General features: G+C 40.2%; 1 protein-coding gene across 2 annotated transcripts in view; it reads left to right on the forward strand.

The window, feature by feature from the left end:
• The window catches only part of Tnpo1 (transportin 1), an 86195-nt gene that overhangs the window by 27240 nt on the left and 37226 nt on the right, over positions 1–21729 (forward strand). Inside the window, exons 1-6 of one of the 2 annotated variants that reach the window (XM_005065616.4) lie at positions 6440–6683; positions 6803–6916; positions 9156–9231; positions 13323–13472; positions 18077–18183; positions 21517–21650. In XM_005065616.4, coding sequence (XP_005065673.1) covers positions 6812–6916; positions 9156–9231; positions 13323–13472; positions 18077–18183; positions 21517–21650 — 572 coding nt within the window. In that variant the 5' untranslated portion in view covers positions 6440–6683; positions 6803–6811. Of the gene's footprint in view, positions 1–6439; positions 6684–6802; positions 6917–9155; positions 9232–13322; positions 13473–18076; positions 18184–21516; positions 21651–21729 lie in introns of those variants that run through there. The other variant, XM_040729107.1, reaches the window with a different exon arrangement.

Below are 21729 nucleotides of genomic sequence, written 5' to 3' on the forward strand. Positions count from 1 at the left end.
AAAATTTTAACTTAGCATATTTCTTCCAGGTGGCTAATTGAACCACTTACCCTAAGCAGTCAACCAGCCAAGAGTGTTTTAAAACTCAGGTGTCAAATACCAAGTTAAATATACTGTCTTGCTGGGAATATGGCCCAGTATACAGTACTTGCATGTATGAAGCTCAGCACCATGCCCCTCCCCCATTGTCTTTGTTGCCTTTCAGCCTAATTGAGACCAGTTTCTGAACTCTGTTAGATCCAAGTCTTAGCTTTGCTTCACCCTCCCCTCTTTCACCCATTGGATATTGTTTTCTCACCCCATGGATATCTGTTTTCCCAGGGAAAAACCAAAGTAGGAGACATTTATTTACTGTAGGAGCCTATCCTTAAATTTTTATTCTGCAAACAATCCAACACATGATTTTCAAGCTCCACTTTGATTTACATGCTCTTTAAATGAAGGTAATACATGGTGTGTATGTACAACAAGAGGACTTAGTGAAAATTTAGATTTTGAACATTTTTAACTGTCAAAATATTGCACTGTTATATTTTCAGACTACATACTGATTTTTCAAATCTATTAGGATTTTTACAGTGGTAAATAATGGCTTTACTCTTTTACCTCACACAGTTAGTTTCCCAGGTTACAGACTGATATTTCTGTTGGAAAGGCAATACCATATCAGAGGCCTGGACCCAGATTTGATACTAGAGAAGAGTCATGGATGGTTTTTGTTTTGTTATGCTTTGTTTAATGTTTGGAGGCAGGGTCCTGAGCTTGGGATCTCCCTTACCCTCCTCAGTACTGGGGTTACAGCATAACGACTCTAGTTAGGGTTGAGTCACAGTATTGTCATCTGCTTGCTGAGTAACCATAGACAAGTAACTTCCCTGAGTCAGTTTGCCTATCCGTTGCTTGTGCTTACTACCAATACCATATCATGAAATCAAATTAAATTAGTTATCATATGTAAGTGCTTAGAAGACTGCTTGGCTCCCCCAAAAATATTAACTACCACTGTTAATCACATAATAATACATTGGGTTTTTTGTTGTTGTTTTAGATGGGCTGGCTTTGAACTCACCTTGTAGACCAGGCTCTGCCTCTGCCTCCTGAGTGCTGGGAATAAAAACGAGCAGCACCATGCCCCACACACAGAGAACAGCATTTGAGTCTTACACAGTTTAAGGCCACTGGAACTCTGCTTTAGATGGTTTGGACAATTGGGTTTCCTGTGGCTCCTCCTGCTGTCACTGGAGCCTGAGGGGTTTTCAAAACCTATGTAAAAGTTAGCCTAAAGTGTTGGAGTCTAGAGCAGAGGTGGGCTCCCCTGGTAGGAGGGTCTTTAAGTGGTTGTGCCTTTCACCCACTCCACAATGTGTCTACTCACCAGCCAGGGGTCTTTAAAGGCGCCCTCACATACACCCCCAGCCTCCGCCTTCCTCATGCTTGCTTTTGGACGTTAGATCTTAAGTGAAAAGTCAGTTCTTCAAGGAAGCCCTTTCCATGCCTCCTATGGATTAGTATTCTGTTGTCTTAGTCTCAGACCCTTACCTTGCCATAGCCTTTCTCCATTGAGGCATTGCTGCAGGCTGTGAATGATGTCATGATTGAGAGGTGCTCTTCATTTATAGGGTTAGATAGGGGTGGTGGATGTTTACTGGGAAGACCTGTCCTAAGCCACCCTGAATGATTTTTCAAGTGCTCCACTAGAATGTCTATTCATACAGGTGAAACAAAAATATGTATATAGTTTTCAGAGACAATAGCCTTACTCTTATTTACATATACACATGGGACTTTTGGCAAGGTTGTTATGTACACACACACACACACACACACACACACACACACACACACACACACACACACACTTTTCTGGGAGCAAAACTGCAGTGTTGCTGAAAGGTGATCATGCATGTTTCCTTTGGAACGCTACCACACCTTATTTACCTTTGGGAAAGTACTGTCACTGATGGCAACATGTATCACTTCACAGTGATGCAACATGGAGGTGGAAACTTCTGACTATTTGGCAAATAGTTGTTTGCATTTAATCGAAATGGGGGAAGAGCTTTGAAGCAGATGAGGGAAACACTTCTCCCTTTCCTAGCAGAATCTCCAGTGCTTACCTAGCCTGTGATAATTGCTCAACTTCATATTTATTCAGTTGAATGGCAACACAGTAGTATTTAACAAATATTTGTTCAACCAGACTAGGTGCACCACATGTGCTCTTGGAAAGAGGACAGAAGAGAGCATTGGAGCCGTGGGATTAGGTTTACAGATGGTTGTGAACTGCCTTGTGGGTGCTGGGATCCCAATCTTGGTCCTCTAGAAGAGCGGTCAGTTAACCTTTTTTTTCTTTTTCTTTTTTCTTTTCTTTTTTTTTTTTTTTTTTTTTTGGCGGGGAAGGGGTGGATTTTTTTGAGACAGAGTCTTACTCTGTAGCTCTGCCTGTCTTAGAACTCACTATAAAAGCAGGCTGGCCTTGAACTCACAGAGATCCGTCTGCCTCTGCCTTCTGAGTGCTAGAATTAAACATGCTATGCCTGGCTTTTTTTTTTTGTTTTTAAATGTGTGATGGGGTTTTGCTATCATGTATCCGTTCACCACCACATATAACTGTTGCCTGTGAAGGCCAGAAGATGTCAGATTCTTCTCCCCCCCAACTGGAGTAACAAACAGTTGTGAGCTGAAATGTGGGTGCTGGGAATGGAGTCTGATCTTTTGGAAGAGTAGCTGGTGCTCTTGACCACTGAGCCATCTCTCCAGCCCCGTGGACAATAACTCTTATAAATACCTTTTTTCCAAGTCATTCATATTCTATGCCAGGTATTTATAATTTAATTTGGAACTGGTATATCTCCCCATGTAATAGTTGGGAAACTGGAGCTGGAGAGATGGCTTAGGGTGCTGGAGAGATTGCTCAGAGGTTAAGAACACTGTCTGCTCTTCCAGAGGTCCTGGGTTCAATTCCCAGCAACCACATGGTGGCTTACAACCATCTATAATAAGTTCTGGTGCCCCTTCTGGCCTGCAGGGACACATGCAGGCAGAGCAATGCACACTAAATAAATAAATAAATAAATAAATAAATAAATAAATAAATAAATAAATGGGAAACTAAGGCTCAGAGGGATTGATTTACTTGCCTAGGTTTTTATAGCTGCTAAGATTTATAGCACTTTAGTCTTCATCTCTCAAAAATGTGTTTATTTATACTTTTTGAGACAGAGTCTCACTATGAAGCCTTAGCTAACCTGGAGCTCATATGCAAACCAGGCTGATCTTCAAACTCATAGATCTTATTGCCTGTAGGTGACTGTCCAAGAACTGCCTTTTGGATTTTTATCTACCATTGTTTGTTACTTCTTTTTTTGAGACATTTAGGTGTTAGTCTTCAACTATGAAAAAAAAAGTATGTCAGCCAGTAATTATTTAAATGCTAGAAGAAAATTTTTATTACTTTTGATATTCTCTTTAACATAAATGTTCTTTAAACAGTAAATGGTTTCTACTTCATATAAAGCTGGTATGCTTGGTTATCATGTTATCTAATTGATTCTGAAATGGTTCTGTCTACTCTGAGATAGGGTTTTTCCTAATTTGAATTACTAGTAAGCTGTGGTAAGCTCTAGAGATGATAGTGGCAATGGTTGTACAATGAGAATGTGCTTAACGCTGCTGAACTGTGCACTAAGAATGGCTAAAGTGGTAAATTTTACATATCTGTAATTGCAATGTTATACTTTATTATGCTATGGCAGATTTGAGCTAGGTAGCCTAAGCTGGCTTTGAACTCTTGATCTTCTTGACTGATCCTCCTGAGTGCTGGGATTATAGCCACATGCCACCATGCTTTGCTTTGCCACAGTTACTAAAAAGTGATAACAGAAGTTCAAAGTAACAATTATAAATCAAATATTTTTCAGAGCCTTTTGTTAACAGACAACTTTAATAAGGTATTGGGGATCACTTATCAGCATTGTCTGACAAATTAGATATTAGTCTTTTGTTTTTGTTTTGAGAGAGGGTTTCTCTGTGTAATGCTGACTCTCCTAGAACTCCCTCTATAGACCAGACTAACTTCTAACTCAGACGATCTGCCTGCCTCTGCCTCCAGACCTAGCTGAAATGAGATATTCTTAATACTAATCTGTTTGTGAAAAAAAATAAAGAGGCAGGTATAATCGAGCACATCTTTGATCCCATTACCCAGGCAGAGGCAGGCAATCTTTGAACCAGCCTGGTCTACATAGTTCCAGGACAGCTAGGGCTACATAGTGAGACCCTGACTATGAATGAATGGATGAATGAATGTCCTGCTTATTTGAATGCAGGTCTAGAGACGGAAGTGTGGAAATAATTCTGATAATATATTAGGTCTTTTGGGTACCACCTTTAGAATGGGTGTGCTTTTCTGAGGAATGGGAGACTGTTAGTACCTGGCTTTAGTTTCTCATTCAAAGGGCCCTGAGGGAATAAGTAGACTAAATTTCAGCAGGTATTAACTGCATGCATTGGCCTGGAATGATGGTTGGGGTCTATTATATATGAAAGGTTGTAGAGTTAGTATTAGTGTAGCATGGAGTATTATCTAACAAAGAAGGAAATGTGCATTAGTTATTTGTTCCCATTGTTGTGATACGTTCTCTGAGAGAAGTAATATGCAGGAGCAAAGTTGATTTGATGGGGATGGTCTATAGTGTGGCAGAAAACCGTTCATCATGGTAGCCAAGCATGTACCCTGTGGCTCCGTATACTAGGAGTGGTCAAAGGAGCAGGGAGCAGAGAGCAGACAAGTCTAAAGCCATAAACTCAGCCCACCTCCAGTGACCCGTCTCCTCCAGGGAGGTGCCACCTCCTGAAGCTCTGCACCACATCCCTCAGTGGTATAACCATCTAGATCAAGGGTTCAGACGCATGAACCTGTGGGGGACATTTCATATTCCAGTCATAACACTATATGTAATTGAGACGGGAGAACATTGTAAAAATCTACCAAATTAAAATCTTTATCTCAGAGAGTTAAGCTTGCTGGTAGGATTGAATCAACTTTATTTGTGTGGCCATCTTGTTTAGTATAATAGTTCTTACAGTTTTAAAAAAGCTTTGGACGTTAGAAGAGAATAACCTGATAGAAATTATACAAGGGTTTATTGTGCCAACGAGCATGAGAGACCTCCATCCTGAACCTGGGTGTGGGTTAAGTAGGAGAAATGTCCATCTGGTTATGTGCTTATAATTTACACAGTTTTGTGACTATGTCAATTAAAACTTTAAAAATTACAGCCCAGAAATATAATGGAAAACTGTATGTTTTATTTTTTTCTTAAACCACTTAATGAAGAAATGAAAATCTGACTAGCATAATGTAAAAAATACATGGTATATAAATGTAAAACATTATAATATCAACAGATCCTAGGAAAACTGGAACAAAAACCTTAGTATAGCAATATTTGTTGTGTCCAGATGAGGGTTGTGGATTGTGGGTTTGGAGTAGTTGTTCGTTGCTTTTTGTTGTTGTTGTTGTTCCTTTGGAAGAACAATTGATTTTTGTTTGCCCTGTTTAGGGAGCCAATGGAAGATGTTAAGCAAAGTCATGTTACAGATAGGAAGCACAAAACAATGAAGGAGAGGAGGGGAAGACTTATTTTTAAAAATGAAGGAGAGGGCAAGGACAATGAGAGGATTGTAGTAATACCAGAGGAAAAAAATGAACCTGCTAGAAAGGCTTTTGCTAAATCATTATGGTAGTAGTCAATTAAAAATCCTCTCCTTCACCAAACCTCTCATAGGTCTGCTTATTAAAAATAATTCACAGGTAATGCTTCGGTTTTATTGGTTTTGCTCAAGAATTGAATTTTAATGAAACTATGTCATTGATATAGTAGCCTCAGTTTGCTGTAGCAGATGCAGCTCACACTTTAATTCCCAGTCAACCGATTAACCTTTGCAGTAATGTGCTCAGCGTTGTGTTCAGCTTTGGGGGAGCAAACAACGCACCTCACTAGGTTTGAGACTCAAATCGGGGGTGACTGGTGAGAATACTTGAACCGAATTAAACACTACCCCATTGTAAACTGCATTATTTTTCTTGCTTCTCCGTCTTTCCACATCCCTTTATGGGAGGCAGTTAGTTTTTTGTTGATGGAATTTATTTCACTTATTTGAGTTCATAAATTGAGGTTTATAAAAGGATGCATTTTTTCCACTGACGTTCTACAAAGGTTGCATTTAATGTTTTTGAGGTGTGGTTATGATTGCAACGCGCCCTTAATATTTTATTTGAACGACTAATATAGAGCTTTTTATACTAAAGTAAGGTGCTTTTATTTTCACTATTGAACTGTCAGGGGAGTTGCCGATGTTTCCCCCATTCCGGTCGCTGTCTTTATTCCACCACGCTAATTTAAAAAAGAATGAGCCGAATCCTGTTTCTACAGGGGCTTCTCGCAAGGGCTTGCTTTTGAGTAGCCTTCAGTGTGACTAGGCTGGCTCAATGAGTCGGGTTGGTCCGAGAGCGCTCCGTGGCACTAGGACCCAGGGGGCTCCCGTGAGCGGATCTTGGGGCCAGATTGCAAATTCGCGGTGACTCAGTCTGGTCGGCTCCTGGCGCTCGAGGCGGCCGCGGCGGCACAGGCACAGCGGACGTTGGCGCGGAGCTGTGGAGCGGTCCGGCCGGGCTTCGGGTCCGAGCCTCGGTTGGGGCTGGGACTGGGCGGCGGCGGGCGGGTTCGCGGACGCGCGGCGGGCCTGTGCGCGAGACTAACATCTGCTCGTCTCTTCCTGTGTCTGGCTTTATGTGCAGCAAACCAAGATGGAGTATGAGTGGAAACCTGACGAGCAAGGGCTTCAGCAGATCCTGCAGCTGCTCAAGGAGTCCCAGTCTCCAGACACCACCATCCAGAGGACCGTGCAACAAGTATCCTTGCCGTGCGGGGCCTCGCGCCGCCGCCCGCCGCCCCTCCCGCCAGCCCGCGGCCCCCGCCCGGCCTCGCGCACGCGGCCGCAGCCCTCCAGGCCCGCCGCCGCCGCCGCGTGGAGCTCGGCCGCTGCTTCCGGGCCGCCGCCGGGGAGGCCACACGTGCCGGGCCGCCACGTCCCCGCCGCCGAGCGGGAGCGGCCGGGCCCACACAATGCCCGGCGGGGCGGGGGCGCCGGGCCTACGCGGGACTGAGCGGCGCGGCGCGGCGCGGCCGGGGGTGGAGCTGGCGCGGGGTTTGAACTGTCTGGAGGGCCCCGGGCTTTCTCCAGCCGCGCCGGAAAGCCTGGCTGCTCGGTAGTGCTCCGGTTAACACCTGTTGAGCCTCCGTGGAGCTCCAGTGAGGTTTGTGGGATGAAGCTTTGGCCCACGGCTGGACTACAGTTACCCCAGAGGTTACTGTGTGCCGAGTGCTGGTGTAGCGGTCCTGTAGCCACATTTGAAGAGAGAGGCATTTGCAGGATGCATGGGTGGAGGGCTCCTGCAGGCTCCAGAAGGAACGAGCACGCAGATCTCAACCAGTTAACCCTTGCGAAGTCCAAGCAAGTTAATTCTTTAAGAACTTAGGTCTGCTGTGTTCGCAGCAAATTCTCCTGTTTTCAGTAAGCAGCACAGTCATCTAAAAGGGAATTTAGTAAATAAGTCCCTGGCTTTTGAGCTTGTTTCATTTTAAAATACCACAGAAGTGAAGTTACTAGAGGGTTTCAAGAAAGTACTGCGTTGCTGTAACCTCCGCCTTCCAATAGATGACTTAATATGACACTGCCCGACTAAAAATGGAGGCGATAGTGATTTAGGTCTACTTGTTTAAAAAGCCATTTTGTTTCAATACCTTTGAGACTAGGGAAAATAAGTTTGGGGTACAGTGGAGCTTTTATCTGAACCACACTGTAGATAACTCTTAATTTGTGTTGTCAATAGAAGTTGAAAAATGTTAGTATTGTTTTACAAAATAATTCGTTTCTAAATATTAGCCAAGTCCAGAATTGCATTGTAATTTCTGTAGCAGTAAGTATTTTAATTTCTTGTCTTAAATACCTATTGTGTACGAAGTATGGTGTTTGTGGCAGTCCAGTAGTGTGTACAGTTTATTCTGTGTATTGAGGACATACTATGTTCTGTGAGTAAGAACAAATGAACAAGCGTGGTCCTGAGGCCTCTGTAAGCCCAGCAGCACTTGGGAGGCTGAAGGGACTGTGGAGTGCTAGTGGTGGCCTGTTCTTTTGTGTCTGCTCAGCAGACAGCCGATTTATTCTGAATGGAGAGAGCACTGGAAGACTGTTGTACAGATGTAGGGGCGTGTATGTGTGTGTTGTGTGGGAATAAATCTTATCAGAAAAATAATAATGAAATTTATTAATAGCAGCATGCTAAAACAAATAACCCTTGTTTGGGCTTTTCTTGGGGAAAGCAGTTAGATTTTTGAAGTTCTACTAAAGTGTATTGCTAGAATTTACATACTGACCCTAGGCACTTTGAGGTCATTCCTGATATGTAAAAAGCTTATTTAACTTATTTATTTAATAATTAATTTAGTTTCCTTTAGTTAAAACGCTGTTGACAAGCATACTACTGATTTGAGAATCAGGGCTTGAAAAATTTAGAGCATTATGTCACTGTTACCTGCCAGTTTCTGTCCTCACATGTGATATCTTGGGATGAAAGGGAATTGATTTGACTGACATTATATCTGGTAAAGAATTGGTGTAGAGACATGGGCATAAATGGCATTTGGTCCTTTTTAAATTCTAAAGAACAAATGAGTCCAAAGAAAAGAAGGCCATCTTGCTAATTACCTCAAAAACTCGCTTTTATTTCTTTAGGATGCTTTCATTTTTTTGTCTTTTTGTACTTAAATACTGAGTTAGGATGTTTTAAAGTTGTCAACTCTGCTTTTGAAAATGCATTGCTTTATTGAGCATGCAGAAGCTTATCTTCACTTAGTGAATATACTTGATGCTGGACGTTAGCCATAAAGAACTGAAAGGTTTTTTTTTGACAAGCCCTAGCTAGTGTGGTGTAAATAACATCAAGTTTGATTCAATAAGCAAATATTATTCTTAGAAAAAGTGGAAGCCTAGAAATACTATAGAAAGGGTTCTTGATTGTTAGATTTTAAAATGCTTGATTTCTTTATGAGATTATACAGATAAGTTTCCTTAACTACTGTTTGTTCTAGAAACTGGAACAGCTCAATCAATATCCAGATTTTAACAACTACTTGATTTTTGTCCTTACAAAATTAAAATCTGAAGGTAAGTAGAGCTTGGGTAGATAATAACTAAAAATATCTTTTATTACTATTAAGATCTACATACTGTGAATTATCAGTTTCAGAGGATTTCATTTTGCCTTTTGATTGATGGATGTCAGATGTTCTGCCTAGAGTTACTGCTACTCTTAATATTTAGATGGGTAATAAACGTTCTTCTGATTGGATGCTGATAGAACCCCCTTCATGATTTGCAACTGGAAAATGACTTTTTTAATGGTATGCAGATTGAATGTAGGGTTTAATTACCTGACTATATGAGTATGTTCATTATAGAAAAAAAACCCTGAATAGCCATATAGCCAAAATGAAAACACTTCGCTTTCTGATAATTGTTGTCTCTGAACTTTATTCTGACTTATGATTATATACTATTTCAAAGTTATTAACAAACGATGGAGTCATTAACTATTATAATTTTCATTTTAAATTATTCCTGCAGTACTTTAAAGCTAAAGTCTGCTTTTTAAATAACATGGTCTTTAATTATTCCTAATACATACCATATGTCCTTCTGGACTTTATTTTGCAAGTTATTAGCTTCACTTCTTTGTCAGACAGTTTACAGGCTGTGGGAAATAAATACAAGTAAAACAAAACATTGCCCTCACCGAGCTCATATTATAGTGAGGTGTGTTCTTCATAAGACTTGAACATCACTTCCTGGAACACTGCAGACACTTAGTATTGACAGTTTTCTGGCCTCTAAATTGAGAGCGCTATCCCTTGTTTAGCAATGGGTATTTCAGAAACCATAGTGAAAACACTGTGCTTGGAGTTGTAGAGGAAAAGGAAGCTGTTTGGACTCTGACTCTAGGCATTGAACTTGTCTTGCTTCTTTCAGCTAGAAGTGCCTGCTAGACACCAGATCCTATGAGATCTCAGCTCCAGTCTCTGACACGTTACAGAAGTAAAGATTTGATCTTTCACCCACACTCTAGTGATTATTTTGATTTCTCAGATGATTTCCTAGTTACTTTTGTGATTGTGGGGCATAGTAAAAATTTAAAACTAAGTCTAGATTTTAAACTAGAAATTCTTTTGGTTTATCTTTAAAATCAGTGATTACTATTCTGCTTTGGTAAATAATTAGGAATATACTTTTTTTTAGTATAGAAAAATCTCTTCATACACAAGTTTGTGGTCAATAATCATTTGGCTGGTGGTGTAGTTCATTTGTAGAATAGCACCCCCTTACCACCACCAATACAGGGTCTCTCTGTGTAGCCCTGGCTGTTCTGGAACTCACTCTATAGACCAGGCTGACCTCAAACTCAGAGATTCATCTGCCTCTGCCTCCTGAGTCCTGGGATTAAAATTATATACCACCACATGTGGCTCACTTTTTTAAAGAACTAAAATGCTTATAAATGACATTCTGATCTTTGTTTACAGTATTATATTTTTTATTTGTTAAGAATTTCTTGGCATGTAAAGATACTTTAAAAAATCAATAATTTGAATAACAAAGAATTTAAATTTTAGAGACAGTTTAACACCCCCCCACACACACACACACACACACACATATAGTGGATCTATTAAACCCACAAGATAGTCACTTTTCTTGACCTAAAGTATATTTTGTCTATTTCAAAGGATATAGTGGGAGTTTTGTATTTGTGTAAAACATTTATTTCTTATGCCACTGATAAATTTGTCTCCCTTCAGCCCAGAAGAGTTCCATACATAGTTTTTTTAAGAAAGAAAGAGAGAACACCTCTCTATACTAAAACCTTATGCTGTTCGCTTTAGAGAAAACATGAAAATGCTTATTCTTTAAATGATTTATGTGTATGAGTGCTTCACCTACATCATGCCTGTTTGTGGAGACCAGAATCCCCTGAAACTGGAGTTAGAGGTGGTTGTGAACCCCCACGTGGGTGCTGGAAAACTAACCTAGGTTCTTTTAAAAGAGCAGCAAGGGCTCCTAGCTGTTGTGCCATCTCTCCAGCCTATTACTTAGTAATCTTGTTATTGATTCGTTAAGATTTGTATTAGTTTTCTTTTTAATTCTTTGTTTTAGAGGCAGGATCTTACTTTGTAGCCCTGGCTGGCCTCGAACTCAGAAGAGGTGCCTCTGCCTCCCACAGGCTGGGATCACAGGCGTGCGTTACCTGACTGAGTAAGCTTTTTAGGTTCAGAACAGGCCTTGGGACAAAGCTGGTCTGATGCTGTAAAATCTTATTTTAAAGGGTGGAAAGCAATTCATTGGTGTCTTTTTAAATGGAATTTGGACCCAGGAAATATACTTTAAATTGTTTTTGCCTTGTGTCTTATTAAAACTCTCCAACTTGTGATATTTCTTATAAAAAGATAATATATGTCCTATGAATGAATGCATACCACTAAAAATACCTATTACTGAATTATTCAGCTGTGGTGTCTTGAGAAAGTTAGGATTTGTTTATAGCAACCTTTCTCCCTCTCTCTCTTTTCTTTTTCTTTTTCTTGGGACAGGATCTAAGACAAAGATGGCCTTCCATGGAGTTTTAAGCTTAGAATTTAATGTTTTATTTTAAGCCACTCACTGAAATGCATGCTAATTGGAAGTAGGAAGGTGTTTTCAGGTGTTGCCGTAAGGCCGTAAGTGCTCTTAGTTCACATTGCTGTGGTGACTCGAATAGGGTGTTTGTGCCAAGGAACTGAAGATTTTCCTAGTCAGAGTTTGGGTGTGCATACTAACTAGAAGTGAGACGAGCCTTTTATACTCTTTTTTTCTTATTTGTGTGTGTGTGTGTGTTTCTGTCTGTTTGTGTTGGTGTTTGCTGTGTGTGTGTGGGTGCCCTCAAATAGGTTCCTGGAGATGGGGTTACGAGTGGTTAGGAGTCACCCAGTGGGGGTGCTGGGAACCACTTAGGTCTTTTTGTCTCCTAAAACAGTGACTAGTGTCTTAGCCACCCCTCCAGCTGCCCTAGGAGGAAGGTCGTGGGTAGAGTGGTGCGGGTCGTGCTGTACTGTGAGTTAGGTGCTTCCACATGACTCTTTGACTTCCCAGTTAGTGGTCCCCCGTGACTTTGTTTGAGACGGGGTGTCTACTTAGTCTGCTCTACTGTCTAGACCAAGCTGACCTGATCCACCTACCTCTGCCTCCTGAGTGCTGGGATTAAAAGTGTGTGCCACTACACATGACTGATAATTTCTCTTTCTTTTTTCTTTTTTTCTTTTTTTCTTTTTTGAGACAGGGTCTGTGTAGTCCTGACTTTTCCTGGAACTTACTCTACAGTCCAGGCTGGCCTCAAACTCAGATCCTGCCTTTGTTACCAAATGCTGGGATTAAAGGTGTGTGCCACCACTGCCAGGCTCAGATAATTTTTTAAAAAAATAATAACTAGATAAAGACATTAATTCGAAATAATAACATGTCCTGTGTTAAGTTTTTTTTGACTCAGGTTCCAATTTCAATCGTGTATTGGATTATTACCTAACTAGAAAGTGTGTAAGGATTGACTGTAGTAATATTTGTACTAGCGTTGGTGAATAACAGGCTTTTAGAAGATGTCAGCTAGTCTAGTGTGAATTAAGCATCTTTCAGAAGAGAAGTATGAGCCTTGAACAACTGAGCTATCTCCCCTGCTCTACCTTGAACATCTTTGAAAGTCAATTTATGTCTGATGCTTTGGGAGAGTTTTGCTTCACTGTGTCTCCCCAGATAGACAAGTAAAAACCATAGCCTTCATGTTGCATGAAAGTGACCCTATATATCTTACACATTTGCTCCCCCAACCAGAAGAAGTTTGTGGTTTTCAGGAGCAATTTTCTTTCTAGGAGACATCTGTGCCATGGTCTGAAAAGGTGCCATCGATGCCACATCTATGACCAATAATGCCACTTAGCATCTTAAAACGGACTAAGCTGTGCCCTACTCCAATTAATTACTCTGTAAATGTCAGTAGTGCCTAAGTTGAAAAACCCTGAACCATAATAATTTGTGATTTTTAAAACCAACTATAGCAAGAAAAAAATGAAATGTTGGAATCAAACCTTGAATATAAATACTTTCAAAGTGATTGTTGTTGGTTTATTTTGTGGTAAGGATTCCTTAGGACTCAGTACTGTTACTGCTTCTTACAGATGAGCCCACAAGATCACTGAGCGGTCTGATCTTGAAGAATAATGTGAAAGCTCATTTCCAGAACTTCCCAAACGGTGTGACGGACTTTATCAAAAGTGAATGTCTAAATAATATTGGTGACTCCTCTCCTCTGATCAGAGCCACTGTTGGTAAGTTCTGTTACAGAAATTGTGTGTCCTTTTCATAACTAGATTACTTTTAGAAATAGGATGCTATTTTTGCAGAATTTTGTTTAGAAACCCTTATCTATAGTGCTCATCATTGCAGTAAAAGCTCTGCAACCCTGTGAAGCCAAAGCCAGTGATTGCTAATGAATCATTTGGTTAGAGTGGGGCATCAAGGACTGAATGAGGACCTCTGCTTTTTCTATGAGATTTTGAACCTGGGATTCCTTGTTGAATGCAGTGGGTCATTTCTAGTATCATTCTTGCAGGTACAGCAAGTCTTGTTTCATAGCAACAGTCCTAAGTATAAGACTGTTTGCCTCAGCCAGGCGGTGGTGGCGCACGCCTTTAATCCCAGCACTCGGGAGGCAGAGGCAGGCGGATCTCTGTGAGTTCGAGGCCAGGCTGGACCGACAGCCTCCAAAACAGAGAAACCCTGTCTCGAAAAACCAAAAAAAAAAAAAAAAAAGACTGTTTGCTTCTAGTACTAACCTGCTTTATATCTGCTCCAACAGCAGAGTTTGGTTTCTTTGCTTTTTAAGTCTTTTCAGTGTTCAGCGGTGTCAGGGATTGAAGAACTGTTTATGTAGTAGTAAAGTAAAATAATGGTAATAGCTGGCATGAGTTACTTTGGGAGCACACTGCTGACTGGTCAGTACACATGTCAGCAACTCAGCACAGAAATAGGAAGCTACATGTACTTCATAGAAACCTGCACTGTCTTGAGTGCCATGGGGTTAAGCAACTGACTTTTACCAGGGCCTGGGACAATGTTAATCCAGCAGGATGTTTAAATGAAGTCTGAAACGGATCAATGTCTCATTCTGTGTTCCTTGTTCAGGGAGAGGATCCTCAGTTTCATGCAGTTTGTCTTTAAGTTTGGGAAGCACTATTTGTGTCTGTGAGGCTCTGACTCCTTGGGATTTTCTGTACTCAAGAGTGCCATTATTCTGATTTGAGGTTTGAGGAGTATGGTACACTTGTGGTTTGGGGGTACAGACTCAGGTTCTGTAGGTTATTCTCATACGCTCATGTATCCTTAAGGCATCACCAGCTCTCAGCAGTGGTAAAAAGAATGTGGAGTGTGCCGGTGATTTCTATGGAAAGCCAAGGAAAGAAATCCACATACAGGGAGTAAATGGGATTTTAGCTGAAAAGGAAAGGAATGGATGAGATACAGAAATTCAGTGTGAGATGACTTCTTAATCTGTCGGGTCATTAATTACCCTGCTTTAGTATGTAGTCCAGATTCTAGAACTTAGTGTCTTAACTGGAAAGTTATCTTTTAATGAGTGTAGACTTGATTTCTTTCACGAACAGCTTTTGAACCTGTTTGGGAGCCGCATTTATTAGGATTGTTCCCCTGTGATCCTAGGAATTGAACCCATAGCCTCAGGCATGATAACTGCCTAAGCCTTATCAGGCTTGGAATTAAATATTAGAGAAATGCTATTGATGTCTGGAATCTGATTTAGTGATTATGAGTTCAAAGGTGGTTGTGGGTAGAATGGCTGAAACAATGATTGGCATGTGTTAAAGACTGGCAAAAATGGTAGTGAGTGCATTTTATTAGTTTATTGCATTTCTTTACTTTTACATACAGATGAAATATCCCTTGGGGTTTTGGAATATTTACATACGTTTTGCCAGTTGAGCAGTCCTTACCAGAATTCACATTGCTGTAAAATCTGAGTGTTCTGAGTCAATCTCACTGTATCTTTGCTTGGCATGGAACTTATTGAAATCTCCTTGTTTCTGCCCCTGAGTGCTGAAATTGAATGCATGAGCCACCACACTTGGCAACTAATTTTCAATAATTTAAAAGTCTGAAATCTTAACTACATAAAGCTATCAACTTGAAATAGTTAAGCAGCAGGGCCAGTTAAATAATCTGCTTTGTAAAGATAAGTGGCTCTACAAGATAACAAAATAAAAGGTTAAAAACATGCAGAGATTTACACCCACTCATGTTGTTGAGAATGGGAGGCAGTTAAGTGTTCAGCCCAGGTTAGACAGCTGTAACTCTAACAGTTCAGGACACATGACAGAAGGAGCGGGTAGGAAGGATGTAAGCAAGCACTTGGAAGCTAGTGAGGAGGGCTTTGAAAGACCATCTTCTTTGAGTAGATGGCCTTCAAATTCACCTGTCCTGGGACTGCACCAGACTGTCCCTGTGAACACTTTGTCTTGGGTGGAGGAGGAGTTCAGGCGGTTCCACTACTGCTGGCTTCTGAAAGATTCTGGGAGAGTTGTAGTTATTGTCCTCATTTGTAGACACACTGGTGAACCCACCAAGCTCCAGTGCATGATTTCAAAGGTGGATCACAAAACAAAGACATGAGTATGGATAGGGAATCTGTAGGAAGACAGAGGCTGTTGAGAAGACTATGAGATAAGAAAGGGTGAGAGACAATAAGTAGGGTGTATGAAATTGTCAAAGAACAACTTTAATAAAAAGAAAAACCCCCCATTCTCCTCCTGTTTTGTTGGAGAATAAAGATGGCAGAACAGTCGGAGTGACTTGCAGGGAGAAGTTATTGGGTGGATGGAAATACTATAATTACTTGATTGTAAACCATCATCCAGAGTTTAAAGTACTTTATTGGGGTGGAAGTAGTTCACATGAAACATTACCTAGGATTATGATTTCTTTTGTTTCCTTAAGTCACTTTTTGCTTCAAGAAAATAAACACGAGCTTGTTGTAAAACATTCGTTTCCGAGAAATCTGTGAATTTTTTCCCCTTAAATTAGTTAATCTTAGTTCACATGAGAAAAGACTAAAGCACTTTTGGGAACTTGTTTTGTAAGTAAATTAGTTTATCTGAAAGGCATTTCTAAGAATTGAAGACCAGATCTTCACTCATAAATCTTGACAGAAAATTCTTGAGGTATGTATAATATCATACTACATTATTAGTATATAGGGTTTTTATCTGGACAAGCATTTTACAACCTAACTCTTGACATTTTAGGTTTTTGTGTTTGGGCTCTTCTGTGCAGTTAGTTGTTAGTCAGTCAGCATTTCTAGCTTCCCTTAAGATGCCGTTTCTGCGATACTCGTTGTGCCAATCCAGGATGACACATTGCCAAATGACTGAGCTTCCTAAGAGCAAGGACCATTTGCTAATTTTAGGTTTTGTATTACCCATTACAATATTTATACCATATAAAAAACTTAGTAAATATTTTAATTGAAGATTTCTGATTATAAAAATAAATTTGCAGCTTTAGGTTTAAAATTTTTCAAGTTTATTTTGAGATGGGATCTTGCTTCCTATTCACTCTCCTGAGCTGAAGTTACAGGCATGTGTCCACTGCACTCAAGTTTAATTTCTTGTTTCTCTAAAGTATTTGTGAATCTTGTCAAGAAAATTTATTTGGAGTTGGGCGTTGGTGGTACACACCTTTAATCCCAGCACTGAGGAGGCAGAGGCAGGCGGATCTCTGAGTTCGAGGCCAGTCTGGTCTACAGAGCTAGTTCCAGGACAGCCTCCAAAACAATACAGAGAAACCCTGTCTCAAAAAAAAGAAAGAAAGAAAGAAAATTTATTTGGAAGGTATTTCATTTTAATGATTGTGTGCTAACCAATGTATGAATGATTTGCTTACCTTATAAAATAATACATGATTTGCTTGTAATTTTACTAATCCAAAGAATATTGTTTATGTATGCTTATATACTTGTGGAAAAGTTTAAGATTAGTTCATATAATTAACATTATTGGAAACAGTATTCTTTTTTAAAATTTTTATTTATATTTTATGAATGTGCTACATGTATACCTGCATTCCTGAAGAGGAGGTCATATCCTATTATAGATGGTTGTGAGCCATCATGTGTGTGCTAGGAATTGAACTCAGGACCTTCTGCTTCCGCATCTTGAGTTTTGGAGTTACAGGAATGTGACACTACACCCAACTCTCATAGTTCTAACCACTGAAAATTATCTGTCACTTTTCAAGTTTTCAACTCTTCTTAGTATTAGGATTTTTTTTTTTTCTGGAGAAGATAAGATTACTGGACTACATAAATTTGAAGTTTGTCAATCTGTCAATATTCTTTGATGTTTCCCTAACACACATAATGTCATTCAAGTTGTAGGTTGTGTCTGTTTTGTTTACTTGGTTTCTCTGAAGTTTTGTTTGGGTTTTGTTCTTGTTTGCTTGGTTGGTTGGGTTTTGGGGGACAGGGTTTTTCAGTGTGGTCTTGGAATACCTCTATAGACCAGGCTGGCCTCAAACTGATGGATCCCCTGCCTCTGTGCCCCAAGTGCTGGGATTAAAGGTGTGTTCCACAGAACCTGGCTTGGCTTTGTGCTTTTGGGTCTTCTTGCATCCATCTCCAAGTTGGGATTACAGTTTTAGTCCCACAGAGTCCCTGTGTTCTGTTACATTTTAACTTTTGGAAGGAATAATTGACATGAAGAACCAGATCTTGGTACCTAATTGATTCTTGCCTAAAGGCTAATAAGAGTTTTATCTTTAAATGCAACTCTGATTGCAATGGGTCTTTTGGTGTATTTTGAAATGTATATTTGCACGTACTTTATAAAGTGCAGTAAGCTCCAAATGTACGTTGTCTTTCTAGGTATTTTAATTACAACCATCGCCTCCAAGGGAGAACTGCAGAATTGGCCTGATCTCTTACCAAAACTCTGTAGCCTGCTGGACTCTGAGGACTACAACACCTGTGAGGTAGCACTGCTGCTGTTTACATCTGTCTTTTCATAGCATGTGTTAACCTTCAGGAAAAGACTTTTGAAATAGACAACTTCAAAACACAGAAGCCTAAAGTTATCTTTTTATATTTGCTACTTTTACTGGTTTTCTGGAATTAATATAACAATTATTTAATATGTTTCCTATAAGGAAATACTCTCTAAAGTTATTCTTAAATGTTTCATGCATGTGATTAATAGCTGTTTTATGTTTAATCAATTTTTGGTTTTTCGAAACAGGGTTTCTCTGTATTGTTTTGGAGGCTGGCTTGGAACTCCCTCTGTAGACCAGGCTGGCCTTGAACTCACAGAGATCCACCTGCCTCTGCCTCCCGAGTGCTGGGATTAAAGGCATGCGCCACCGACGCCTGGCAATCAATTACTTTTTTAATTTAAATTTTATTTTTTAGTTTTATGGGTTGGGAGTGTTTTGCCTGTATGTATGTATGTATGTATGTATGTATGTATGTATGTATACTGCATGTGTGCCTGGTGCTCTCTAACCGTACTGGTGAGCCATCTCTCCAGCCCATCATTCAAGCTTTACATAGTTAAAGGTAAAGTGAAATTTACCAAAGTACCAAATCATAAATTGTTTCTAGTTTCTCTAAATGACACATAATAAAAGGCACAAACATTTTTATATTTTTGGTTGTGAGCCTAACTTTTAACAGCTGAGCCACTACTCTAGCCTGGCACAACCATTTTAAATCATACATTAATTCTGATCTCTTGTTTCTGTTTCTTTTTTTTTTTTAAACATGTATTTTTATTATGTATATAACATTCTGCCTCCATGTATGCCTACAGGCCAGAAGAGGGCACCAGATCTCATTACAGATGGTTGTGAGCCACCATGTGGTTGCTGGGAATTGAACTCAGGACCTCTGGGAGAATAGTCAGTGCTCTTAACCTCTGAGCCATCTCATTTCTCCAGCCCATTTGTTTCAGTTTCTTAGGTTTCATTGCGTGCATGCGTGTGTGTGTGTGTGTGTGTGTGTGTGTGTGTGTGTGTGTTGAAGAAATGAAGAAAATGTTTGGCTTTGTATTTTGTGACAGTCGTGACAGTCTCATGGTGGCCTTGATCTTTTTAGCTCCTCCTACCTCCCAAAGGCTGAGCTTGCAGACATAAGAAACCATATCCAGTTGGAATTCCTTTCTTACACTTTCTCAGTGTTAATGAACACTGAAGTATTTCATTTATTAGCAAGCAGAATCGATCAATCCTTCCCTCCCTCCCTCCCTCCCTCCCTCCCTCCCTCCCTCCCTCCCTTCCTTCCTTCCTTCCTTCCTTCCTTCCTTCCTTCTTTCCTTCCTTTCTCTTTTGGGACAGAGTCTCACAGTGTAGCTCTGGGTGACCTAGAATGCCTAGAGATCCATCCATCTACCTTTGATTTCAAGTGATGGGATGAAAGCTGTCTGCAGGCATATTGGCAGAAACCCATTTTTAGATGCTTCTACAGCTGCACATCTTGGAAAGATGGCGTCAGGTAGTTTTATGACTAGCCTGGCCTATCTCAAGTGGGAGCGACCTGGGAGAGAAGAGAGGGAGACTTGGCAAAGTAGGCTCTTAAGTCACTCTTAAAGTATGTGTCAGGGTATGCTGCAACCCTGGGACATGTTGACAGAGGGTAAACTATACCAGTTGTGAAACTGTAAGGTGCTGTGCTAACGTGGTAGACTTTCTAGATCTTTAGAAAATAATCCCTAAATGTTTGTTCTTAATGGTAATTTGGGGCGAGTTGTGGTTTTTTTGGTTTTTGTCTGTTTAAAAATGTATTCTTCTGTCTGGTGATGGTGGCACACGCCTTTAATCTTAGCACTTGGAGGGGCCAGAAACAAGTGGATTTCTCAAGGCCAGCCTGGTCTACAGAATGAATTTCAGGCCATCCAGGGCTATGCAGAGAAACCCACCCACCTCCAAAAAAATATGTATTATTATTATTCTTGACTGTTACTTCAGTAGCCAGTTAGTTGAAATTTTTATTGCCACAACAATGTACATTTGATTTCAATCATTGTCTTTAAGAAATACAACTTGTTTGTAAAAACCTTGATATATTCAAGTATAGCTATTTTAACATAGCTAAAACCTATACTGGCTAATACATGTTAAATCTAAGACTGGCTTTATTTTTTTATACATAAAATTTTAAGTGTAAATTCCAAAATTTAATTTTGGAGGTATTATAAATTCTAAAAAGAGTTAGAGTACTGTCACCTTAAAAGACTGTCATAGTTAGGGTTTCTATACTATAGTTAGGGTTGCTATAAAGAGACACCATGACCACAGCAACTCTTATCAAGGAAAATTTTCTTTGGGTTGGCTTACTTAGAGTTTCAGAGGTTTAGTCTGTTATTGCAGGACATAGCAGCATGCAGGCAGATGTGTGCTAGAACTTAGAATCCAACATCTTACAGGCAACAGGAAGTCAGCTGTGACACTGAGCATAAGAAACCTCAAAGTCCCGCCCCCTCAGTGACACTTCCTCCAACAGGACCATACCCGCTCCAACAAAGCCACTCCTATGAGTGCCATTCCCTATGAAATTATAGGGGCCAGTTATATTCAAACTACCACAAAGACTGTACGTTTTATTTTGGGTTGGGTTGGGTTGGGTTGGTTGGTTGGTTGGTTGGTTGGTTGGTTGGTTGGTTGGTTGGTTGGTTGGTTGGTTGGTTTTTGGGGGGGGTTGAGACAGGGTTTCTCTGTGGCTTTGGAGGCCGTCCTGGAACTAGCTCTTATAGACCAGGCTGGTCTCGAACTCACAGAGATCCACCTGCCTCTGCTGGGATTAAAGGCGAGTGCTACCACTGCCCGGCAAGACTGTACCTTTTGTTAGAACTGTTTTAAACTGCAGCTGTGTAGCAAGTTGTTGGTGATGGAAGCAGAAGGAGTAATTGACCAACTTTGTACATATGTGCAAGAACTCTGCATTATTCTCTTGGTAAGAAAAATGATTAGGGGAAATAGTTGTCAAGTGTATCATTAGGGTGATATTTTGATACTCTGAATTAATTTGTTTTTAAGTTTTATAAAGCATGTGGACTGAGAATATAAATTCATCTGAATTAGTATTCTACGCATCTTGGAGTTTTGCTTTGTTTTGGTTCTTTTATTTGAAATGGGGTCTTGCTGTATTGTCTAGACTGGCTTCAAACTAGTGAGTGATCTTCATATGTATGTATGTATGTATATGTATATATGTCAGCCTCCCAAGTGCTAGGATTACAGATAATGTCCTACTGCACCTTCCCCGTTTGTAGCTATTTTCAGTGAATTCTAATGTTATAAATTTGTCTTTTACAGGGAGCATTTGGTGCCCTTCAGAAGATATGTGAAGATTCTGCCGAGATTTTAGATAGCGATGTTTTAGATCGCCCTCTCAACATCATGATTCCCAAATTCTTACAGTTTTTCAAGCATAGTAGTCCCAAAATAAGGTGTGTACACAGCATTGTTGGTTTATAAGCTGTAACAAGCCTGACAGACCATTACATTCTTTTGTTTAAGATCAAAAGT

Source organism: Mesocricetus auratus, unplaced genomic scaffold (assembly GCF_017639785.1).
Source record: "Mesocricetus auratus isolate SY011 unplaced genomic scaffold, BCM_Maur_2.0 Super-Scaffold_100020, whole genome shotgun sequence".
Taxonomy (NCBI): Eukaryota; Metazoa; Chordata; class Mammalia; order Rodentia; family Cricetidae; genus Mesocricetus; species Mesocricetus auratus.